The 21,658-nt window shown below is 35.3% G+C and overlaps 1 protein-coding gene across 2 annotated transcripts in view; it reads right to left on the bottom strand.

Annotated features, from left to right (window-relative positions):
- Nucleotides 1-21,658, bottom strand: part of LOC134790946 (uncharacterized) — a 211,998-nt gene that overhangs the window by 172,605 nt on the left and 17,735 nt on the right. For both annotated transcript variants that reach the window (XM_063761968.1, XM_063761967.1), the window contains exon 2: nt 20,779-21,205. In XM_063761968.1, coding sequence (XP_063618038.1) covers nt 20,779-21,205 — 427 coding nt within the window. The remainder of the gene's footprint in view (nt 1-20,778; nt 21,206-21,658) is intronic.

Below are 21,658 nucleotides of genomic sequence, written 5' to 3'. Positions count from 1 at the left end.
AACTAACTGTACCTGGAGTAATTTCATTCAGACTCCATGAGTTACCACCTCGACCGTCTTACAACGTCCCAGACCTGTGCTTTGGAACCGTTTTCTAACTATATTGCCACGACACATCTTCCAAACGAGAACCAAATGTTAATGTTACTTGCCGCTCTATTACTACAATATGCAAAAGTAATAGAAAGGCAGATAATGTAATTTACATTTTCGATGTTCGCGGTAGATCCTCAGCATAATTATTGCGGTTTGCAGTTCGAATAATTGTTCGAAATCTTGAGGTCATTTCTCATTGTGAGCTCTGGTTATTCAAATTGACTCTCGCTAATAATATAATAACACGCATAGTCTAATAAAACATGGTCTTCTATTCCCAGAGTGACACAGGTCTACGTCACAACAACATGGCCGCTATATATAGCGCTATCGCATATTATCATATAGCGCTGTCGCATGATGACGTAGGCTTGTGTCAGTTAGGTGACCTAGAAAAGACGGGAATGGAGTACCAGGCGGAGTATATTATTATACCATGATAACACGGACAGTATATATACTATATAATATATCATAGATACCGAATGGGCTATGTAAGATGGATTAGGCGGCTACCGAGGCGAGATAAATACGTCGCTAAAACGTAAGCAAGATACTTGGGGTGAACTAGGTGCCTAATCCTACTCGTAGCCTGTACGAAATATGAAACAATAATAGTAGGTAGGTAAACAGTTATTAGTCGCAGTTATAATGGAAGAGAATGTAAACACAGTTCCTCGAATGAATTGTAAACATGGAAACCTCGCAAAAATGGCACTCAACACTGTCCAAAAGCTAATTTTAACGACACATTTCTATTGAGTTTGACGTCTACTGAACTCATGATCATGATGCAGTCGCGTCCATTACCTAGGGTATGCTTAATACGGGCCTGACACTATCATGAAGAAATTACATTTTTAGTGATAGTGTGTGGATTGGCTTGAAGGAATGACGGTAAGTAATGAAGTTAGTGTGAATATCTCGCTTCAGTATTGGAGTTATGTCAAAGTAATGACATTACTATTGACAGTGAATTGATTGAAATGATGTAATCAGAAATGACAGATGAATGATGGAAGATAATTCAGTTATTAGAACTAGTTTTTAATAAATAAATATTGGGGACATCATCAGCGAATAAATAGGTATTTAGGAACATAAAGAAGCAATCTCATAATTTCTATTTCATTATTTTTCTTCCGCAGCGTGCTTTGTACGACTCATATGAGGTTTAATAAAAGCAAAACCCTTAACGTTATGCTACCAATATTGGATACGTTATGTATTTATATGCGTTCGATATTGGACTCAATTTCCAAACGCAATATGCTTATAATATGCGTACGAGTAGGTCCATGCCCAATATACTATTGAGTTTATTTTTTCGTAAAGCGAAATATTTGACTTTTATACGAAATTAGCATCCGCTCGCGAGTTTTTCCGCGTAAAGTGGTTAATTAGTGGGTACATTACGATACAAGTGCAAAGAGTAGGAGTTTCGATTTTCATTTAAATTCGGCACTAATGTATCAAGTTTTTGAAAATCGTCAATGTTTACATGTTCGTAAATTCACAATAACATTCTACATGCTATAAAATATTTCATCACACATTTATACCCATAATTTATTAGGTCCACTTCACACACAATGAGCTCCTTAGGATATTGGCGTAACTCCAAAACGATAACCATTTCAAGGTTTGTGTATACTGGCCTTATTTATTTACTAAGCGCATAAAAATATTATGAGCTGATGACGTTATATAAAATGTTTGGATTGTTTTTATAAACATCATATAAAATGCGTGTTTTACTAGCAAAAGCGAAACTAAACAAATTAATAAATATATACTATTATATCAGGCCTATTTGATATTTGGTCATGGCCATAGATATAATAATATTTTTATATATTATATACATGTTATAATATACAGGGTACAAGTGAAACAAAATATTTTATCTCGCTTTCTCAATCTTAATTTGCTTCTTTCTCATCTGCATAAAGTTCCAATCAACACCGTTCAAGAATTTAATATCACCGTTCTTTCAACATTTCCTTTTAAATCTTACGGCAAAATTAAATTCTCTTAAAAGGAATTCTGAGAACAGGAGCCCGATTAGAAGATGCAAATTAAAGTAATTTTGATTTCATTTGACATCACCACCACACGCACACAAGAGCATTATTTTTCTGTAACTATGCGATTTTATACTTTTACAAAAACGAAATCTAAATTAAGTTTTAGTAATTTCTTCACTGACACCAACTTGTAAAAAATTATAATGAAATTTCTAACAATACTGTATACACACTCGTAAAATGTAGACAATCATGTCTGGAATGCAGAACAAGGCGTGGAAAAATAAATTTGTAGCCAACGGGCATAACAAACCCACCAATTGGGGGAAAAAATGGAAAAAGTTTGTTTTTAAACTCGCCAACGGTCCGCTGCCTTTGTGCCACATTATGATACCTACCTACTTATTGTTGACAATGCGCCATCATTATAATTGAGTATGGAAACCTATTGGATGAAATAATGATCATGTAAGTCGTAACGCATATGTATGATTCATTATACTTAAAAAATAAATAATCAAAAAAACAAAGCGTCTTTAAAAAGAAATATAAATGTGTCATTAAATATATTGTCAAACAGAGTGACCGCCTCGCGCCTATTACTGCGAAGCGATGAGTAGTTTTAATCAGCAAATTCCTAACCGTTTTATCTTATTGTATACGAGCACCTACATGGTTACAGCAGGTTAAGGCTGTAAGACTCAGAATTTTGCATTTTTCGAGGCGTACTCCTTGGCGTACTCTTTGGCCTAGGCCTTTCTCACACGGAGCCATCTAGACTAGTATTTTTTGGGTCGCCCCGTGTGAGGAAGGCCTTGTTTTTCTTTAAAAGTCGTTCGTTAACCGATGGCAGGCGATCACAGAACGAGGTGGCTATTGATTGTGTTTGTGGGGCTTCCACAATAGTAACGGGGCTAGAGTTGTGTAATGATCCATTACGGCATAGTCTATTTCATACGTAACTATGACACACAGGTTTTGATGTGAACATTGCAGTCTATGTACAAATTTCCTTTAAAGGCATTTAAAGCACAATTAAAAGTTGGTGAGGGTCATATCTACGGTTGACTTTTCAAGTTTTTGTGATGTTTTGCTGGCAGCAACCAGGTTAAACAGCAGCTTACAATTGAATGCTTAGAATAATTGTTTTTAAGTCATTTTATATTACATTTTACCAGCATTTATCTAATACTATCACAGTAATTCTATTACAATAAGGGATAAGATAGCCTTTGTACTAATGATGTGTGTTCTTTCATGTTTTATGTTTCTTTTTGTACAATAAAGTATTTTACTACTACTACTACTACTACTACAATACTCATCTATCTTCTTTTTTCTCTCATCTCAGCGTGTTGCAATGAAACAATTAATTAGCCCAAGGATCTCCTTAAATCACACGCAGCAGGCCTCGAACCTAAACCGCAGGTCTGCGGTTCTGACATAGTATGTTGTAGTTCTAAAAGGACGAAAAGACTTACAAATTCTAGAAAGAATACATCCTTTTGTGAGTAATATAATAAACTTGAGTAACTTTTTAGTTACATAAGATGATAAATTAATAGGAAACTGAAGGGTATTGGAGTATGCAATACTTAGTTCCGTATTACAGCGGATTGTTTGCCACAAGCAAGCAATGATAGTCGAATATTATGTAAATTATTCATTACATAAGTTTGTACGAATAATTTTATTTTTAATAAAGCTATGTATTATTGCCGACTGTACAAGTTCGGAATGAATAAAGAACTACTACTACTAACTAGAAAAAATATTATTACAAATCAAACTCGATCAGGTTTAGTTGTTTTATTGCCAAATTCCTTTGAAATCCGTCATCTAGTTCGCCGCCTACCTTAATTCTAACCCAATACCAGCAAGTAATTTTAAAATGAGCTGACGGACACAATATGGCAATTTAATAAAAGGATTAAAAACAAAACAAATACAATTTTTTATTTGCAAATAACATGAATAAGCAGAATAATATTATTTTATATAAAATTAATCAAAGCGTTTGAACGATTCCTAGTATTAATCAAGTTCTACATCAGAGCAGAATCTAATTGAAAATTTCCAGAAATTTCATTTAGTTGAGAGTTCTGAAAAGCGACGATTTCTCTTTAGTCAGAGATAAGGATAAGGTCTATTTTTAGACTGGAGAAAAATGACTGTAGCATTTGAGCTGGAAATTCTACGAGTTTTCATTTAAAGAGGACTTTTTAAAATCTTTTACTAACCAGTTTAAATCTTATTTTAAAGCAACATATATGGTAAATGCAAGTTTTATACTATGAGCTGTCAATATACCATGAAACCTCTGCGCTATCTTTCATTTATTAAGTAGTTAATCTACATATTTTTTCTAATGATCTGTTCTAATTCCAATACTTTTACCATGCTTTTGTCCAAAAAAATGCGTTTTGGTGAAAGTATTACATTCTTTAAAAAACAAGAAGCAAAAACACGCTGCGGTAAAAAAGCCCCAAGTTATCTATGGCTCACTTTAATCCCAGTAAACATCTCGAGCATTGTGTAAGCCTGTCCATTCTCCATTGTTGCTAAACCCAATAAAAATAGAATAAATCACGACCGAAGCTATGAAAATCGCCCAACAATGTTCTGCTCAAAACTCTCGACAATACCTTTTTAAATAAACTTTAAGAACCAGCTAATCATACTCATGATATAACTAGGAAGTTAAACCCTAACTGTATTGCAATAGGGCTCCTTTTCCTGCTAAATGTTACAGTGTAATGTAATAGAGTGTTATGATTATTTGTATTTTTTTGTGGGACAATATGCTGCTAACTTAGCTATGCTGTTCATTTATTATCAGTCAATTACTCGTAATTCTTACATTTTAGAACAATCTCAGGAGCCAAAATAACTTTGGCAGAAATAGAGGTTTTCCTGGCGCACATTCAGAAACTAAGTGCTTTCCATTTAGATAAGACCTGGAACGGTATTAAATATGTAGAGTTTGCAAGTGATATAAATGCCCTGAAGGCGTATTTTTGGTTTCAGTAGTACTTAAAATACCTGATTGCGATTAGGTACTGACTCACATGCAAACAAACAATATTAATGTTTCTAATATGGAGAATAAACGAATGATTACAAATTGAAGTGTTTCTACCTACAGTAGGTACTTAAACATTGAACGAACTAAGTAGAAACAAGTCTTTCAAGTCCCAAATATAGTCTGAGTGCATAAAGTGGAACGGAGAGTAACATAACTTTGTCCGCAAGGCTCCAACTTGGGAAACGGGCACTTAAGATATAGTTAGTCTAGGAACTTAAACATTCGACAGGCGAAATCTTTAGGAAGTGGAGTAGTTTGATACTAAGAATAAAATGTATGGTCTAACTTACAATAGATGCAATGCTTAACCATTTTTAGTTTTGATGCCTGCCTTCTATTCGTACTTCCTTTGTCTACCTTACCTAACCGTAGCTTCCTTAATAGCATTAATAACGCACCAAAAGTATCTGCCACTCTGGAATAATTCTCCAAATAGAGATATATCCCTACAGTTCGCGTTCAAAAGTTTACTATTGGAAAATGTTCGATACTTTTGACGCGTAAGTAGTCTGTTCCGCTACTTTTGGTGCTGACTATACACAATTAATTCCATAGGTCGTAGAGTTTTCTATACATGTTTTCACTTGTTCAGGCCCCTAGTACCGCTTCTTGTTCAGAAGCGATCCATAATCTTTTTATGACCGATTTTGAATTACCAATATTAACAAACCATAAACCCCACTTAACTCAAAACGCTAAATGAGATCACAAAACGTGCCCCGGGCGGACCGAATCGCCCGATCAATGCTCTCCCAATAACACCACTTAAAGTAATGGTACTTAGGAGATAATAAACTTTATTATGTCCAGAAACCGGCCGTTACCGTCACGGGAGCATTTTAGGTTATATCAAGAAGGAATCTACGTTGAACATAGTCGAGATATTAGTGTTGGTAACTCAATAGAGCTTAAACGGGCAAAGTTAAGTTGGATACGTCATTACCAAACTTAAATGGAGCTGGACGGGACATGTTGCCGGGCAGAGTGATGGCAGGTGGGTGAGGTGTGCCAAAATGTTAACGGAATGGTGGTGGCCGCTGATAAAAGGAGTGCCTGGCGTCCGTTGCACGTTGGCTCGTTGAGTGGACGACATTCGGAAGATTGCGGGTCACTTCTGGATGAGATTGGCTCGGGACCGGGATAAGTGGCGTACTTGAAGAGAGGCCTATGCTCAGCAGTAGGCGATAAAAGACTGATATGATGATGATGATGAACTCAATCGAAGAGTATAAAAAGAGTAGCAAATAACATTTCTTCTCTGCAAGGAGACAGATGAGACAGCCTCTCACGTGGTGCCGGAATGCAGTGGAGTGGCCATACAGGTCGGATCCCCAAGAGACCTTCCCGAGGTCCTACTCAACATCGTAGGCTTGATAGGATTCCTTGAAGAATTGGGCTGGCAGGACTTTACTTAAAAATTTACCGCAAAATGTGCCGACTCCTGCGAAGTTCTTTCATCTTTCTAGTAAAAAAACACGAAGAATAAATGATAAAAACACTCAGACCCAAATATCAACCTGGGTAGGATACCTACCAGATCTCTCTGTAATTGGTTCTTACGTAATGTTTTTTCGGTAAATATGAAAGAAATCCACATTTGTAAGAAAGACGAAATTGATACCGGCTCCAAATACTTATTAGATATCGTGTTTTCGACGTTTACTTGGCGAAGAAAGAACATGAGATCATCTGCGAGTTCAATAATAATTTGATTCAATAGAGATTTGTGGCTGGTCAAGTTTTCGTTTATCCTGGAGTGACTTAATTGTATTAGCAGTTCCTTGGCCATAGCTTTGCCATTTTGAAAAAAATTCAAAATTTGAATCAACAAAAATAATCGATGTAATTATCCAAACTGTTCGCCAAATTTCACGAGAAGCGGTTGAAACACCTGTATATAAACGAGGATATCCGGACACGAAAGAATTTATACCCAAGTTGAAATAGAGACCTTTTCGCTTTCGCTCGGTCAATTATGTTTTATGAAACTTTAGTGTAACCAAAGAGGATTTGAAGAAGAGAGTTACTGTCATGGTAAATTATGTAGCTACAGTTCATTTACTGCCATCTTTCGACAGAAGATTAAACCTGTTTGAACGCCATTTGACTTTGATCCTTATTCTTTAACTGATATGTGTTAACTTTTTAAATATTAATATTCACGCCATCTACTCGAGCATAGGCTGAAGGTTGTGGCGCCATCGCTCGAAAACATGGAACCATACCTTTGGCCTATAGTCGAGTAGATGGCGTGAATATTAATATTTAATAAGTTAACACATATCACTTAAAGAATAAGGATCAAAGTCAAATGGCGTTCTAACAGTTTTATGTTCTGTCGAAAGATGGCAGTAAATTTACAGTGGCTACATAATTTACTTTGACAATCCGTCTCTATAGACTTTATTCTCTTTGGTGTAACTATATTATGTAGCCCTAATCTATAGGTAGGTACTAGTTGAGAAGCCAATTTGGTTTTGATTGTCCCTTTGCGAGAAAGGGTGGATTGTAAATAGGCATTAATAATTCTGTCCTTCAAAATAGCAACTATGCTATCCTATGGTATCATATCAGTGAAAGAATAAGGATCAAAGTCAAATGGCGTTCTAACAGTCTTAATCTTCTGTCGAAAGATGGCAGTAAATTTACTGTGGCTACATAATTTACTTTGACAAGCCGCCTCTATTTCAAATTCTCTTCGATAAGGTCGTGTAAACATATTTTTGGAACGTTGGCGTGTATAGATGTTTGTGAACTCAACCGTACTCTGTTATCGTTCTATCATCGGACAAGCGTGCAACCTACAAACTTGACTTCGGTTGCACTCTCAATATACACCTAGATGGAGCGAATTTAGACTTTATTTCCAATAAGATAAGAGTTTTAAAGCGTGCACTGCGAAATTCAAGATTCTATATTTAATTTAAGTATTCTCTATAATAGCCGGAAGATAATTACGGTCAGCGTACAAGTGTAACTGATATAAAATGCATCTTGTCTAAAAGTAAACATTTGGTAGAGGATTTTGTAAACCGTTTTAGGACGATGATTAATTACTGTTGCTGTTGCGTAAAATCAACTGAAACGCACATTTAGTTTATTAACTCAGAAACAATAACAGATTACCTGTAGATACCTACATTGACATATTTTCCCATGTAGTAAAAAATATTAGGATATAGGATGACTCACGCTAGACCGGGCCGTGCCCGGGCCGACGCGTCCGACATGTTATTTTCTATGACGGCTGATCGGTGATCACGTGGTGCTTTCCATAGAAAACGAAGCGCCGGAGCCGGATCGGAGCTCCGATCCGGCCCCGGCCCGGTCTAGCGTGAGTCAATCTTTATACTTAAATGTATATACCTGCAGGATACTTGTGTCATTAATTGTAACACTCAGAATCCCATAAATTGTAAGATATTTTTTCTATGAAATAACTTTTGCGAGACTACAGGGTGAAATTTCAGTGTAATTTTTTTATAAAAACAAACGCAACGGTCCAAGTTCCAACGTTATTTCAACCCGTGTGTATCCAAGTTACTTTTAGTTTATTAGATCGCGTGTCCGACATTCACCATACAAATACCTTTGTTACCCATCCCACCAATTTTAGAAGCGGCATTTCGAATATTCCCCATTCCCGTAATATAGATAAGCTCCTAATTGCCTATAGCTAATGCCAAGTTATTTTTGAAAGGGCGTAACATTATTTAACTACCAGTGACAGATACGTCGTTTTACAATAAAAACATTATATTATTATTAACAGGGATTATACGCTTTGTTCGCCCGCTGTGTTTTGCGTGTGAATAAAAATGATTTTATTTGATTTTTGAATCACGGCCGGTACGGTCTAACCTAACCTAAACTATTTGTAGTACAACATAATTACGTGTAGCGTGTGTGAAGTACTTATAATCGGACCAGCTCGGTAGGGGTGTAATTCAGTCAGGTTCATGCATTCGTACAGGGAGTAGTTACTCGTATCTGATATTACTCCCGAGAAGGTACCTAATGGATATTTTAATTTCAATTCTAATTCTATCACTTAATGCGTTATCCGCATAAAATCCACGGCAAATTTGTGCCTTTGTGTTTGTAACTTTCTTCTATTTTGGAACGTTCTTAATTTAGATTTTTGAAGTCACTCTGTATTGTAATTTTTATCAATCAAATTAAATTCTGGATATTATTTTTATTTTGGCACTGATCAAGTCCTGGGGGTCTAGCCAAGATGACAATCGTACATCGACAAACGCTAAAACACGAAAGGAAAAAAACCTATTGGGATGACAGATGCTATGAACAGTCACATTCACATTGTCATATTTACATGCATTATTTAAGTTTTGATTAACGTTTTCTATCAACGATTGTGATGTTGGCTAGACCCCTGATATTACCGACTGGACCTAACCATTTGCTGCGTCCTGCAACACCGACGACGCTGCTGTATGTGTCCCGATTACACTACCTTACGAAGGTCGAGGAGATCGTGAAGTATGTACGAGCCAAGTCCGGATTCATCCTGAGGGTCGTGAAGTTGGAATCTCGACACAGTGTGAATTTTAATTCTTTTGTGCTGAGCGTTCCGACTGAACATCTAGCGACCTTCACCAAGGAGGAGTTTTGGCCGAAGGGTGTCAAGTTCCGGCGGTTCCGCGGCCGGCTCCCTGACACTGCGGGGTTGCGAACTGCATCGCAGCCATAATTGTGTTTTTAGTTTTAAGATATATTTTGTAATAATATGTATGCTAGTTTTAAGGTATTTATCTATGGGCCAATAGTTGCCTGAAAATAAATGTTTTCATTCTTTCATTCATTCATTTCATTCATTCATTACATAACTGTTATTTTATTATTTTCCACGATTTCTTACCCTAATTGTAAAAGTTGGGCCATTGAAGTTCTTATCATAGCGGAAATATGGCAAAAACAACGTCGACAGAAAATGGCCTTTTCATCATTAAATTGATTAGTTGATGTCCAAGACAGCTCCATTAATTAGCTAGCCTAGCAATTTTTCAGCTTTTAGGGTTCGGTGATGAAATTTACTGTTCTTTAGTCAATGTTGGTTAGTATGACTTAAACATTATGCTCACAGACGCAGAGTATTGTTATTTGTTAAACTTTATTGCACAGAACAACTTAATGTACAAAGGGCGAACTTAATGCCATTAGGCATTGTCTACCAGTTAACCTTGGGGAATAGCAGAAAAGATTGTAGGCGGTGCATTTAAAACCAAAGAAATCATTTGAATTTAAACTTGTGTGAGACATACTAACATTGAATAATTTCACGGTTTAGACTCACTTGTTTTAAGTCACTCGCGCGACATGTTTCGGAGAGCCTAGGTCTCCTTTCTCAAGCACTAACAGAAGCACTTGAGAAAGGAAACCTAGGCTCTCCGAAACATGTAGCGCGATTGACTTAAAACAAGTGAGTCTAAAACGTAAAATTATCAAAAGAAATCATTTTTTTATTAAAATAAGATGAGTATTTTCAAGATCATCTTCAGACGTCATCAAAATTTATTTCAGATTCATTGAACTTAAATCTTTTATAAAAATCTGAACCGAATTAAAAGTCCGAACATCAAAAAGAAAATGAAGTCAGGTATTCTAGAAAGTTTCCTGTTAAAAAAGCCGTCAAACCGCCAACAAAAAAAAAGATTTTAGATTTAGGTATAATGTTTATAGGTTAAGTAACTTCTTTTTTAAATACTGTGTGTTCTGTATTCGCTGTTGTGGCAATAAATATTCCTCTTTCTTTCTTTTTTTTTCAAACAATAACGTACGGGCCCCTGTCAGTTCAAATTTTTCCGTAACGTTTTTAATTACTGCCGGAATTAAGGGAATTGGGCCATCGGCACCGGAAGCCGTTGTGTCACGCTTCTTGCAATAACACGTACAGAGGAAATTACACTTTGTTTCGGCAGTTTGTAACTCGTACTGTATATAAATGAATTTAATGAGAATGGCAAATTGGCCAAAGAGAATGGTCAAACTTTTCATACCATGAAATATTAGATAAGTACATAGATGAGTGCTAAATAAAATACATATTTGGAGAAACGAATCTCTCGAAACTTAGGCGGACAAACTCTATCTTCTCTAAAAGCTAAAGATGACTTCAAAAACTAATTATTTAACTTTTAAGATTCCATGAACCTATTTAATTTTAGTAGGTATGGGAAAAGTAGCATATTATGGCGGCAAAATATGTACATCCATGAACCTTTATTTATGACCTTTATCTTGGCACTAAAAATGAGGATCTGCCGAGTCCTATCAAAATTTAGGCGTCCTAACCCCTTTTCGGGGGGGGTATTTTGAATATCAAACTTGTCAGTTCATCAGTACGGTTACCATCAGTTTGTAACTGACATAAACGCCGTCGAGAACGTAATTTACTTTCTATACATCCCGTTTGCACTAATATGCGAGTGCGAGCGAGATGTATAGAAAGTAAATTACGTTCTCGACGGCGTTTATGTCAGTGACAAACTGATGGTAACCGTACAGTATTATTTTGTTACGTCATGTCACGTAAGAAAAGTCAAATCTGCCTCAACTTTTCTCCGTACCCAAACTACAGACGCTAAAGTTTACTGGTACCTAATTACAAATATTCTTCATTTTAAATGGACGAAGTGCTAACTATGAGTTACGTAATACTCTCACATAAATATCTCTAGTTCAGCGCTTAGCAATTACTCTCCTCAAACGATTAGTTACACGCAACGAATGACATTAACATTACAGTTAAATTTAACAGCCCTATAAACGTTAACAACACCCGATCAATCACAAAACATCGGAAATGGTATAGTTTACTAGAAAACAAGTAGTAAAAATGAAACTCTTTATTTACCAGATTTGTAGCTTAAGCTTTTCCGATAAGGTTTATGAATCGCTAACTATTTATCATTATTTGAGTTGTTTTTGAAAATGAAATGTTTTAAACAAAAAGAGCCAAAAGGAGTTATTGATGAGGGTTTAAAACGAGTTTTAAATCAACACTCGGATGGTCGTTTATCTTTGTGATTGAGTTTACTTGCTTTTGAGAATATCTTTCAACTGTTTTTAAGTGTTTTCGTGAGTTGTAGATCATAATACGTGGTATTTTCGTTCGTTTTAAAATTGCAAACAATTTATCATCGGATCAGTGCGTAATATTAAAACTTGAAAATATTTATGCCACAAATAACGTTGGAATTTCAATCGTCACTTATTTTTACAGCCAATGTTCGGCAAGACTGGAAATGTTGAACAAGTTTGTGGTATTCCAGTATTTAATATATCTACTTATTGCTATTAAATTTATACATCAAGATTTCTTTGTAGTCTACATTATTGCTTTTCCGATGATGAGCTTTGGCAATAGATTGTTTAGATAGTTCTTTCAACACCACGTCCAGAATAAAGTTAGGCGCTATTTTCATATAATAATCATAATATATGATTGTTAATATATTGTTTCACATTTACATAGGTACCTACCTATAGCGGATGAGACTATTTACACGTCAAAAGTATTATATTATCAACCATTTTTTAATAATTTTACATAGATATATGTATTTATGTGTACCACTTTTATATCGTGCTGGATACTTCTGAAGGCAGATATTTTTGGCGTGATGATTGATCCGCTAATATTGACACTGACTGTAACTACCAGTTGTCATTATGCTTTTAAATGTACGCGGAATAGATATTACATATATCGGACACTAAACTGCATTATACTGCATTAAAAATTCATGCATGCTGCACTTGACATCGAGGCTATATTTTGTTTTCAGAGCCATTAGATTCTACACAGAGATGTGACTTATTTGAAATACTTGTATTTAAAATGCAAATACTAAATGCAAAATACCTATTTTGTATTTTGTATTTAAATACCTTTCGAAGAAAACTATTTTGTATTTTATTTGAAATAGTTTTTGGGACCTATTTTCTATTTTCAAAATACAAAATACTTCATAGTAGGTAATGTAGGTAGGAGTTACAATCTCTTCTGATGTTACAATCCTGGCAACTCTCTCATTCTGTTAACATGGAACTGTTGAATCTGTTTAGTAACGTCGCACATGACCACAAGAGTAGCGAGTGGTTAAAAAAGTGGAATCTTGAGTGTTGCGAGGGTTTCAAGGCACGAGAGGAGAACAAACTTTTCTGCCCTCGACGAACGAGACGTTTTCATCACACTAACGAGAGGCATTATAGTTACTAGCTGTAAAACATATCAAATCTAAATTAATGCTTTTACAAATTTTCCGTTAAAAACCATCATCCATCCATCCTACCGGTTAACACACTGACTGTGAGGACTGATTGACACACTGTTTTCAAAGAATAAAGAGAGTCTTTTCAACTCGGAAATTCCGAGTAATACTTTTTAATTCAGACTAGGTATTCACTATTCAGAGTACCTTTTATCGCAAAGTATTTGTATTTTTAAATAGCATTTTGAAAATACCTATTTCGTATTTTGTATTTAAATACTTTTTATAAAGTATTTTTCACATCTCTGATTCTACATCAAGCTTTATAGCTATTAAGGTATCAATTTTATTTTATGCGAATTTAGAATAACTAAGTAAATACACAGTATATTGAAATAGTGATGTAATTAGTCGTTTATATTATATATAATAACAATACCTATTATTAATCAGTGGGTTTTTTATTACCTACCAATTTGTCTAACAAGCGATTAATTTATGATCAGTACAATAGGAGAAATAAATAGTTTTATTACCTTACTCTTCGGTTATCGCTCACTTGTCCTAAATACCCGATAACCTCTAACCATTGAAATTAATGTCACAACAATACTCATTCATTCGTTTTACGCAGTTGTGCAGCTGATACTGAATAAGGGTGTCATTCCATTTCCAACTGCAGCTGCAATACTGTCAATTTTACTATGGGAATTGACAATGACAGCGACGCGTTCAGTACCGGTAGTGCAACTGCGGTTAGAAATGGAATGTTACCATAAAGGTGGCTAGTAGTATTTTTCATCTCTTATGTTACTTAATATTAGTAGTACAAAATGAGTACCTACAAACTGAATTCGACTTTTATGAAAAGGATGTAAGTTTTTGTGTAGGTATACGTCAGCTACTTTAATCGTAATGTGTGATAAAATACACATGATTAATAGTTATTTGTTTTACAAGGGGGCAAAGTTGTTGTTTAACCGCTCGTGCTAATATCGATACTCGAGCAAGCGAAAGATTTGAACCACGAGCGTAGCGAGTGGTTCGAAAAATGGAAGCTTGAGTTGTTAAACAAAATTTGCCCCCGAGTGAAACACAAAATTTTTCACCACACCAACCCGAAGCAAATATCAAACAAAATCAAACCAAATCAAATCCAAATGAATGTTATTAAATATTTATCTGATGACCAAAATCATCATTTAGAAGTCAATTCTACCAGCAATCATAAGAAAATAACTCAAAATTTGCATTTGATTACTTTGCCTCACATGTGAATAAAATGCAACTTTGCTATCAGTTTTTGAAGTGCAAAGTACCTAAGTCTTTCCGAACTGGTGTGGTGAAAAGTAATTTATCTACACACATATCATAAACTCTCTATGACGCCTTCAAAATCCGTAAATAATGGCCCACATTACGATAAACTGTTTTGTTACAGCAAATTTCTTATCTGTGAAAATGTGGTAATAGCTTCATTACTCTATCAAAATCGATTTGGTAATGCATTCAACTTTCGAACATCTCTGAAAAAAAAGCAATTTGATTTGACCCCTATTCTAATATCAGTCGAGATGACGTTTTATTTGAAATCAAATGACAATTGCATACAATATTGACAAATCCCGCGTAAGTTGGTATCGGACGATATGGTAATCGACCCCGACTCTAGTTTGTCTCTGAATTAAAAAAAACTACGGATGCGTGACTTGCGTGAAAAAAGTTTTATTTTGCCGCCATTTGACGTACAGTTTATATTTTAATTAATTTGTAAGTAAAAAATAATTTGTTTTGTTGTTTTTAAAGTAACTATAACAAAAGTTTCGTGTAAAATGTGCGATAAAGATATTTCGGAGACGCCAGCTCATATCCGCGAGTTCCGCCAGAGAGGAAAGTGCCCCAATGTCGGCTGTAATATGAGGTTAGTGAATATATCATAGAAAGTTTATAATATGTGTGTAGATAAAGCAGTGTATGTAACTGTACATAATGAGGCATTAAAACACTCGTGCGATACTATTATGAAACTCATTTCATTCGTTTCATAAACCCCCACTCGTATTTTAATGCCTATCATTATGTAGCAGTCACATAAACTACTATTACTTAGTACTTGAAATTTCGTTAAAAATAAATCCTAGCTGAGCTCTTACAAATTTACAATGAAATGTTTGATTCCAATATGTTTTTAATTCAGCAGTTACAGCAACAAAACAATAATAGGTTCCTAATTAATAATGTTTGTGAATTTAACTCTTTTAATATCTCATAGATAATAAAGTAGGTATATTTCATATTTAGCTTGTTAACATTTGTATCTAACCATTATCGGCCCTCATCAGAACAAGTAGAACAACATTAGTATATTCCTGTACAGTCCCAAAGGATTGTGTCCCTTGGGCGATAATGTATATATCCAATGTGTATTAATTACGTATGCTTCTAATGCATGGAATGCCTGTGCGGTATCATGCACCTTGGTTTCCTAACGTGATGCGAATGGATAATGCTTTATTTTTTTTATTGTAGGATTATTTTATTTTAACAATAAATTAACGTAAGTACAAAATCGTGATAGTTGTTTTGATATGTTTTACAATATTGTTTTTGTTCGAAGTGTTTATGATAATATAGACTATTTTAATATAGCATTGTTGACAAAATACCAAACACAAAGTCAGTCAGTATGATCTATTTACAGATTATAAGAACCCAAACAAAAATGTGTGTTTAAAATTTGGTAAAATTTGCTTTAGGTCCGGACTTTCCTGAGCTGTCATAAAAACTCCATGCAATGCAACTTGTAAGGAAGACCGACCAAGAATAAATGAATACTTTTTTCACCGCAGCCGCTCGTAAAGGCTCTCTTTATACTTCAAAAACGAATGAGAAAATAGCATTTTATCTACAAGAGTGGCAAAGTAATCTGATGCAAATTTTGGGTTATTTCCTCACGTTGGCTAGTAAAATTGACGCTCGTGGTTCAATTTTGGAATATTTCACATGCTCGGGTATCAATATTAGCACAAGGGGTTAAACAACAACTTTGCCCCCTTGTAAAACAAATAATTATTAGAACTTAGTCGAACTAAAGAAACTTTTACGACAATTATCACTTATAAAAAAGATGCTATACGTACGTAATACGTACTCGTATGTATGCCAAAAATAACATTACAACAAAAGAACTTGATTGTATTCACTTATTCAAAGTTTCATTTGGTTTCTCCGTGCCCCGCGCCCTAAAATGAATAAACAACTTGTTTTATGCCCTGTGTTCCACCCTCACGGAGTCGGGGATGAAATAAATGTCCCGCTAATCTAAATATACAGCCTTTGACTTTATGACCGTGTATCTTTGCTGGTTTCTGCTGTTGACTATGTCAGTAGCGAGATGTTAGTTCAAGGACCTGATTTTTAAGTAAATTTTAATAAACTGTGTGACACTGTCGGAATGTTTCGCTAACACTTTTGAAGGCTTAATTTTATTGTCCAATGTCCATATTTCAGTACCTAGTTATTATGAGACGTGAGCAGGACTAATCCTGCACACTCAACTGATAATTGATCGATCACCGTCGTATTTAGGAGAAACAACCACACTTTCCTATTTTTTAACTTTTTGGTGAAAGCAAATTTAATTCTCAACAATCATGGTCACCTAATTAATAAACATAAAACCTCTTTAACCGTAATGGCATTTTGATTACGAAGAAAATAAACTGTCAAACTTGAGTGAGATACGAGTTTTCAAAAGTAACCAGACCGTGATGACAGTGATGACATTCAATTTGACACAGAATATCGGTAGTTAAGTATTCTAATTTTAGGGTGACCATGCATGTCGTAAAAAAAATAATAACTTTTTTTTCAACACGACTAGAAAATTAACGTTAACCTCACTAATACTGATACGAAACAGTTGCTTATAATTAACGATATGCGCAGTGTTAGTCCTGCTCACGTCTCCTGAATCACCCTAAGTATATAGTAGTTTGTGTTACAAGGGATCAAAATGATATATTTCCGTCAAGGGCGTACATTGAATCCTGAATGAAGCGATGGATTCTACAATATAATCCCGAACGTAGTGAGGGATTCTAAAGTAGAATCCTGAGCGTAATGAGGGATTTAAGTTTTAGCGCCCAAGACTAAATAATTTTGATACCGTGTGACACATACTGCTTTTCACATCAACTATGAGGAAAATAAAAAAAATCTTAGTGTTGACACAAATTATTATGTTTCAAAATATTATTCAAGCTAAAAAAAGAACACAAAAAATAACATAAACAGTGTCCTAGAACAGAAAAGTACCATTTTGATCCCCCTAGCAGGGAGGAAAAGTGCCACTTTGATCTCTCCTAGCGGGGAAGAAAAAGCCCTTTTCCGAATAGGTGATGTGAAAAAAACATTGGCTATAAGTAAACGCCTAAGCTTTCTATCCCTACACATACAAGTCTTAATTTTTCATAAAGACACATATGTGAGTTATATGTTGGCATACTTAGGTATTAATAATAATTTGTTTTTAGTAAAAAGATACGTTAATACCTACCCTAATTTCATGCTTTGTCCAACTTAATTAATGTCTAAATCTCTAAAACACAAGGACTATTTTAACTGAAGATTATTATAGCAAAAGCTTTTATTTATAAGTCAAAATTCAAAAATATATGGAGCACACCATACCATAAGAAAAAATACGAAATATAAGGAAACATATAGGTAACTAACTATAGGCTTATCGCACGAAATTCCTTTTAAGCCTTATCTAATATTAAGTATTTCTACGAAAAATATTATAATATTATAGCTAACATCAAAACCGCCTTAATTCATAATTGGATAATTGTATGGTAATGTAGTCACGCACCTTCCTTTACTAACTCACTTTTATTTGTTTCTTTAGTAGACTAGTTTATACCTTTTTAGGGTTCCGTAGCCAATGGGTAAAAATGGGACCCTATTACTAAGACTCCGCTGTCCGTCTGTCTGTCTGTCACCAAGCTATACTATCTCATGAACCGTGATAGCTAGGCAGTTGAAATTTTCACAGATGCCGCTATAACAACAAAATAATATTAAAAACAGAATAAAATAAATGTTTAAGTGGGGCTCCCATAAAACAAAGGTGACTTTTTTGCCGTTTTTTGCATAATGGTACGGAACCCTTCGTGCGCTAGTCCGACTCGCACTTGGCCGGGTTTTTTTACATTTTCGAGCGTGGAATAAAAGGGTTTCGATTAATTATAGCTTTGCAAGTTTGAAGGGTTCTTAGAACTTAGATGATGTCTAGACGTTGTAGAAATGACTAAAGTTAAAACTTCAAGTTACATCACGCCGAGCGCGAGCTACTAAAGTTTATCACTGTCAGACTTACTTAATATAATAAAATAATAAAATAAAATAAAAATGTTATTTATTAAGGTATAAACCCATTACATTTCATTAAGTACTATTATATTACAATATTAAATTAAAATTAAAGCTATATACTACAACTAAAAAAGTAGGTACTAATTATAGAGGTGCAGCGGAAATCTTGCTCATACAGTAGCAGGTTATATAATGTACCTATAATAAAACATACACGTATCGTATTTCTTAATCCTATGCTTAGAGTAAGACCAAGACAAGTCTACAACGCTTTTGATAGCACACGCAGTGCAAGTGTTATTTTAAACGTCAAACTTCTATGAAATTATGACGTCTGACGTATTATTTTACCGTTCTGTCGCAGTGCATGATTTATGTAACCATGCCCAAATTGCAACTTTCTAGAACTAACGGAGCATATTTTCCAAAAGTTTTGGTCAAATTTTGTTTTTTTTGGTATCAGCGTAAGGTTTGAGACTTCATCTTTAATATTGTAGTACATTGCTTTAATGTTTCGATTTTTGGTTTGGTTGTAAAACCCAAATAATCTAAAATGTTTTTACATCATTTTGATTACCTACTTTGGAAATTTCTCTTGAACTGTTGTATAATTTGGTACACGGTGTATAAATTAAATATAAATAGTATTTAATTGGCTTTCATTTAATATCACACACATGTATATGTGCAATGCATAGTTTGGGTGCAATATGCAATTTTCGCAACGAGGCAGGAGTCATTTTGATGACGTCATTCCGCTGAAGTAGATGGCCGGCACCGCTGTCTCCCGGCAGTTTTGGAGACCCAATTCCATGCCCACCAACATACTAAAAGTTGGTAGCGGTTTCCAGATCTGAACTATCGACCGCATAAGGCCAGGCCATAAGTACTATAACGAACATGATCGGTCCAGTCATTTTTGAGTTAGTGCAAAAAATCTTCTTTTCTTAGCAAAAAGACGTACCTACATACAAAGCGCTGCAAAGGAGTACCTGCCTTATGCCTGTAATGTACATGATACTTACTAATAGCCCCTATGGTCTAATAAAACATGGTCTTCTATTCCCAGAGTGACACAGGCCTACGTCACAATAACATTGCCACTTTATTTCAACATAACATGTTACATGGGTACATTATACCTATGGTTAATAAGTTAAAATATTTCTTTATAAGTTTATAATTTTCATTTATATGTATTTTATCTTAAATTTTACAATAACACGTCATTTTTAATTATTCGTTAGCAATATCTTCCGATTCACGAAAGAAATTTCAGACGTTCGGGTAATTCTGTTTACATTACTGGCAACACAAGATAGCGCTGTCACATTTGACAATTTGGATGTAGATAACTTCATGCCCTGACCGTCATCCTTGTCGAACGCGTGTTAATTGTTATTTCCTTCTCGCTTAGTGTCAGCAGTCGCAGTGTTTTCCAAACTTTTCACGTCGTAAGCTTGGTAATTAATGTGTAACTGTGAATTAGTTTTTCAAACGTTTGTCATGTATAGATAAATAAAGTTTAATTTAATACATTAGATTTGTTTTATTTTACTATGTTTCTACATGAATAACTTAAAATTAATGCCGTTAAAATAATTTTCACCGTTGGTTAAAATTCTCCCACATTTCAACGTTTGAGAACCTGTAAACAGCATGATGACGTAGGCCCGTGTCAGTTAGGTCATACGCGAATCTCGGAATAGAGTACCAGGCGGAGTATATTATTATACCATGATAGCCCCCGTTTGACCTATTTTGACAGAATGGTAACTACGAAAACTTACACTGAGCATGGCCCGACATGCTCTTGGCCGATTATTATTAAGCTTCTAAGAATGCTTAAGTACCGTAAAATTACTATATCTTAACTAGCTTTTCTCACGTGTATGCGATATCATAAATCCACAAAATCCACAATAACCCCACTCGACACGAACAAAACACTCACCGGTAGCTCACCGGCGCCCTCAAGTTCACGGCCGCCTCCCGCGACGGCGACCTCCTCCTCTTATCCCCCTCCCTCCAGCTCCCGTAGCTCCTCAAAAACCCCCCAACCCCACAATCACTCCCGTTCACTTCCAAAAAATCCGTTTCGTTTGTAAATTCAAATCGTTCAGACACGTTCACATTAGTCAAGTTTTCAAAATTGGAATGGTCGCTTTCGTAAACGCCGTTATGTTTGGGACTAGAATACACGTAAACTCTATCGAGTTCTGAATCGTTCTCAGTTTTGATGGTGAGGTTTGAGATGAGGTCTGATGAGTTGAGGCGGTCGGTTGAGGTGTACCACGCTTCGAGGATGGCGATGTGAGCGTCGAGCTGACGACAGGTCAGGCGGAAAGCGTAGTCGTGACATTGTTGCTCTTCGACGATTTCTGAAACAAGGAAAGTCACAGTTATGCGTCAATACCTAAGTACCCATGTTTCATGGCTCCTCTACACGATGAGCCATGCGGTAGAATGAGATAGCAATATCACTTGCTCTCTCTAACGCATAAATGCATCCCTTGGAGTGGCCGGCGTTGGCCCATCGTGTAGAGGAGCCATTATACACACGGTTTCAGCGTTATGTTCCATTACATTAAACATTTACACATGTTGTCAAGTTGACCAAACCATTAAAATCATCAGGTACAGTCAAAGAATTAATTTCCAACCCCTATCGTACCTTGTCACAGTGACAATGATTTAATAGGTATGAAAGGCGCTAGAGACCTCATATTAGAGTCACTGTGACAAAATGTGTAGGAAATTAAATTCTTTAGCTTTAAGTGCGAATATTCCGTGTGTAGGACACGAAAAACCTCAATGAAAATCATGAGGACATT

The sequence above is a fragment of the Cydia splendana genome, chromosome 5, assembly GCF_910591565.1.
Source record: "Cydia splendana chromosome 5, ilCydSple1.2, whole genome shotgun sequence".
Lineage (NCBI taxonomy): Eukaryota > Metazoa > Arthropoda > Insecta > Lepidoptera > Tortricidae > Cydia > Cydia splendana.
This window is presented reverse-complemented; position numbering and strand designations above follow the sequence as displayed.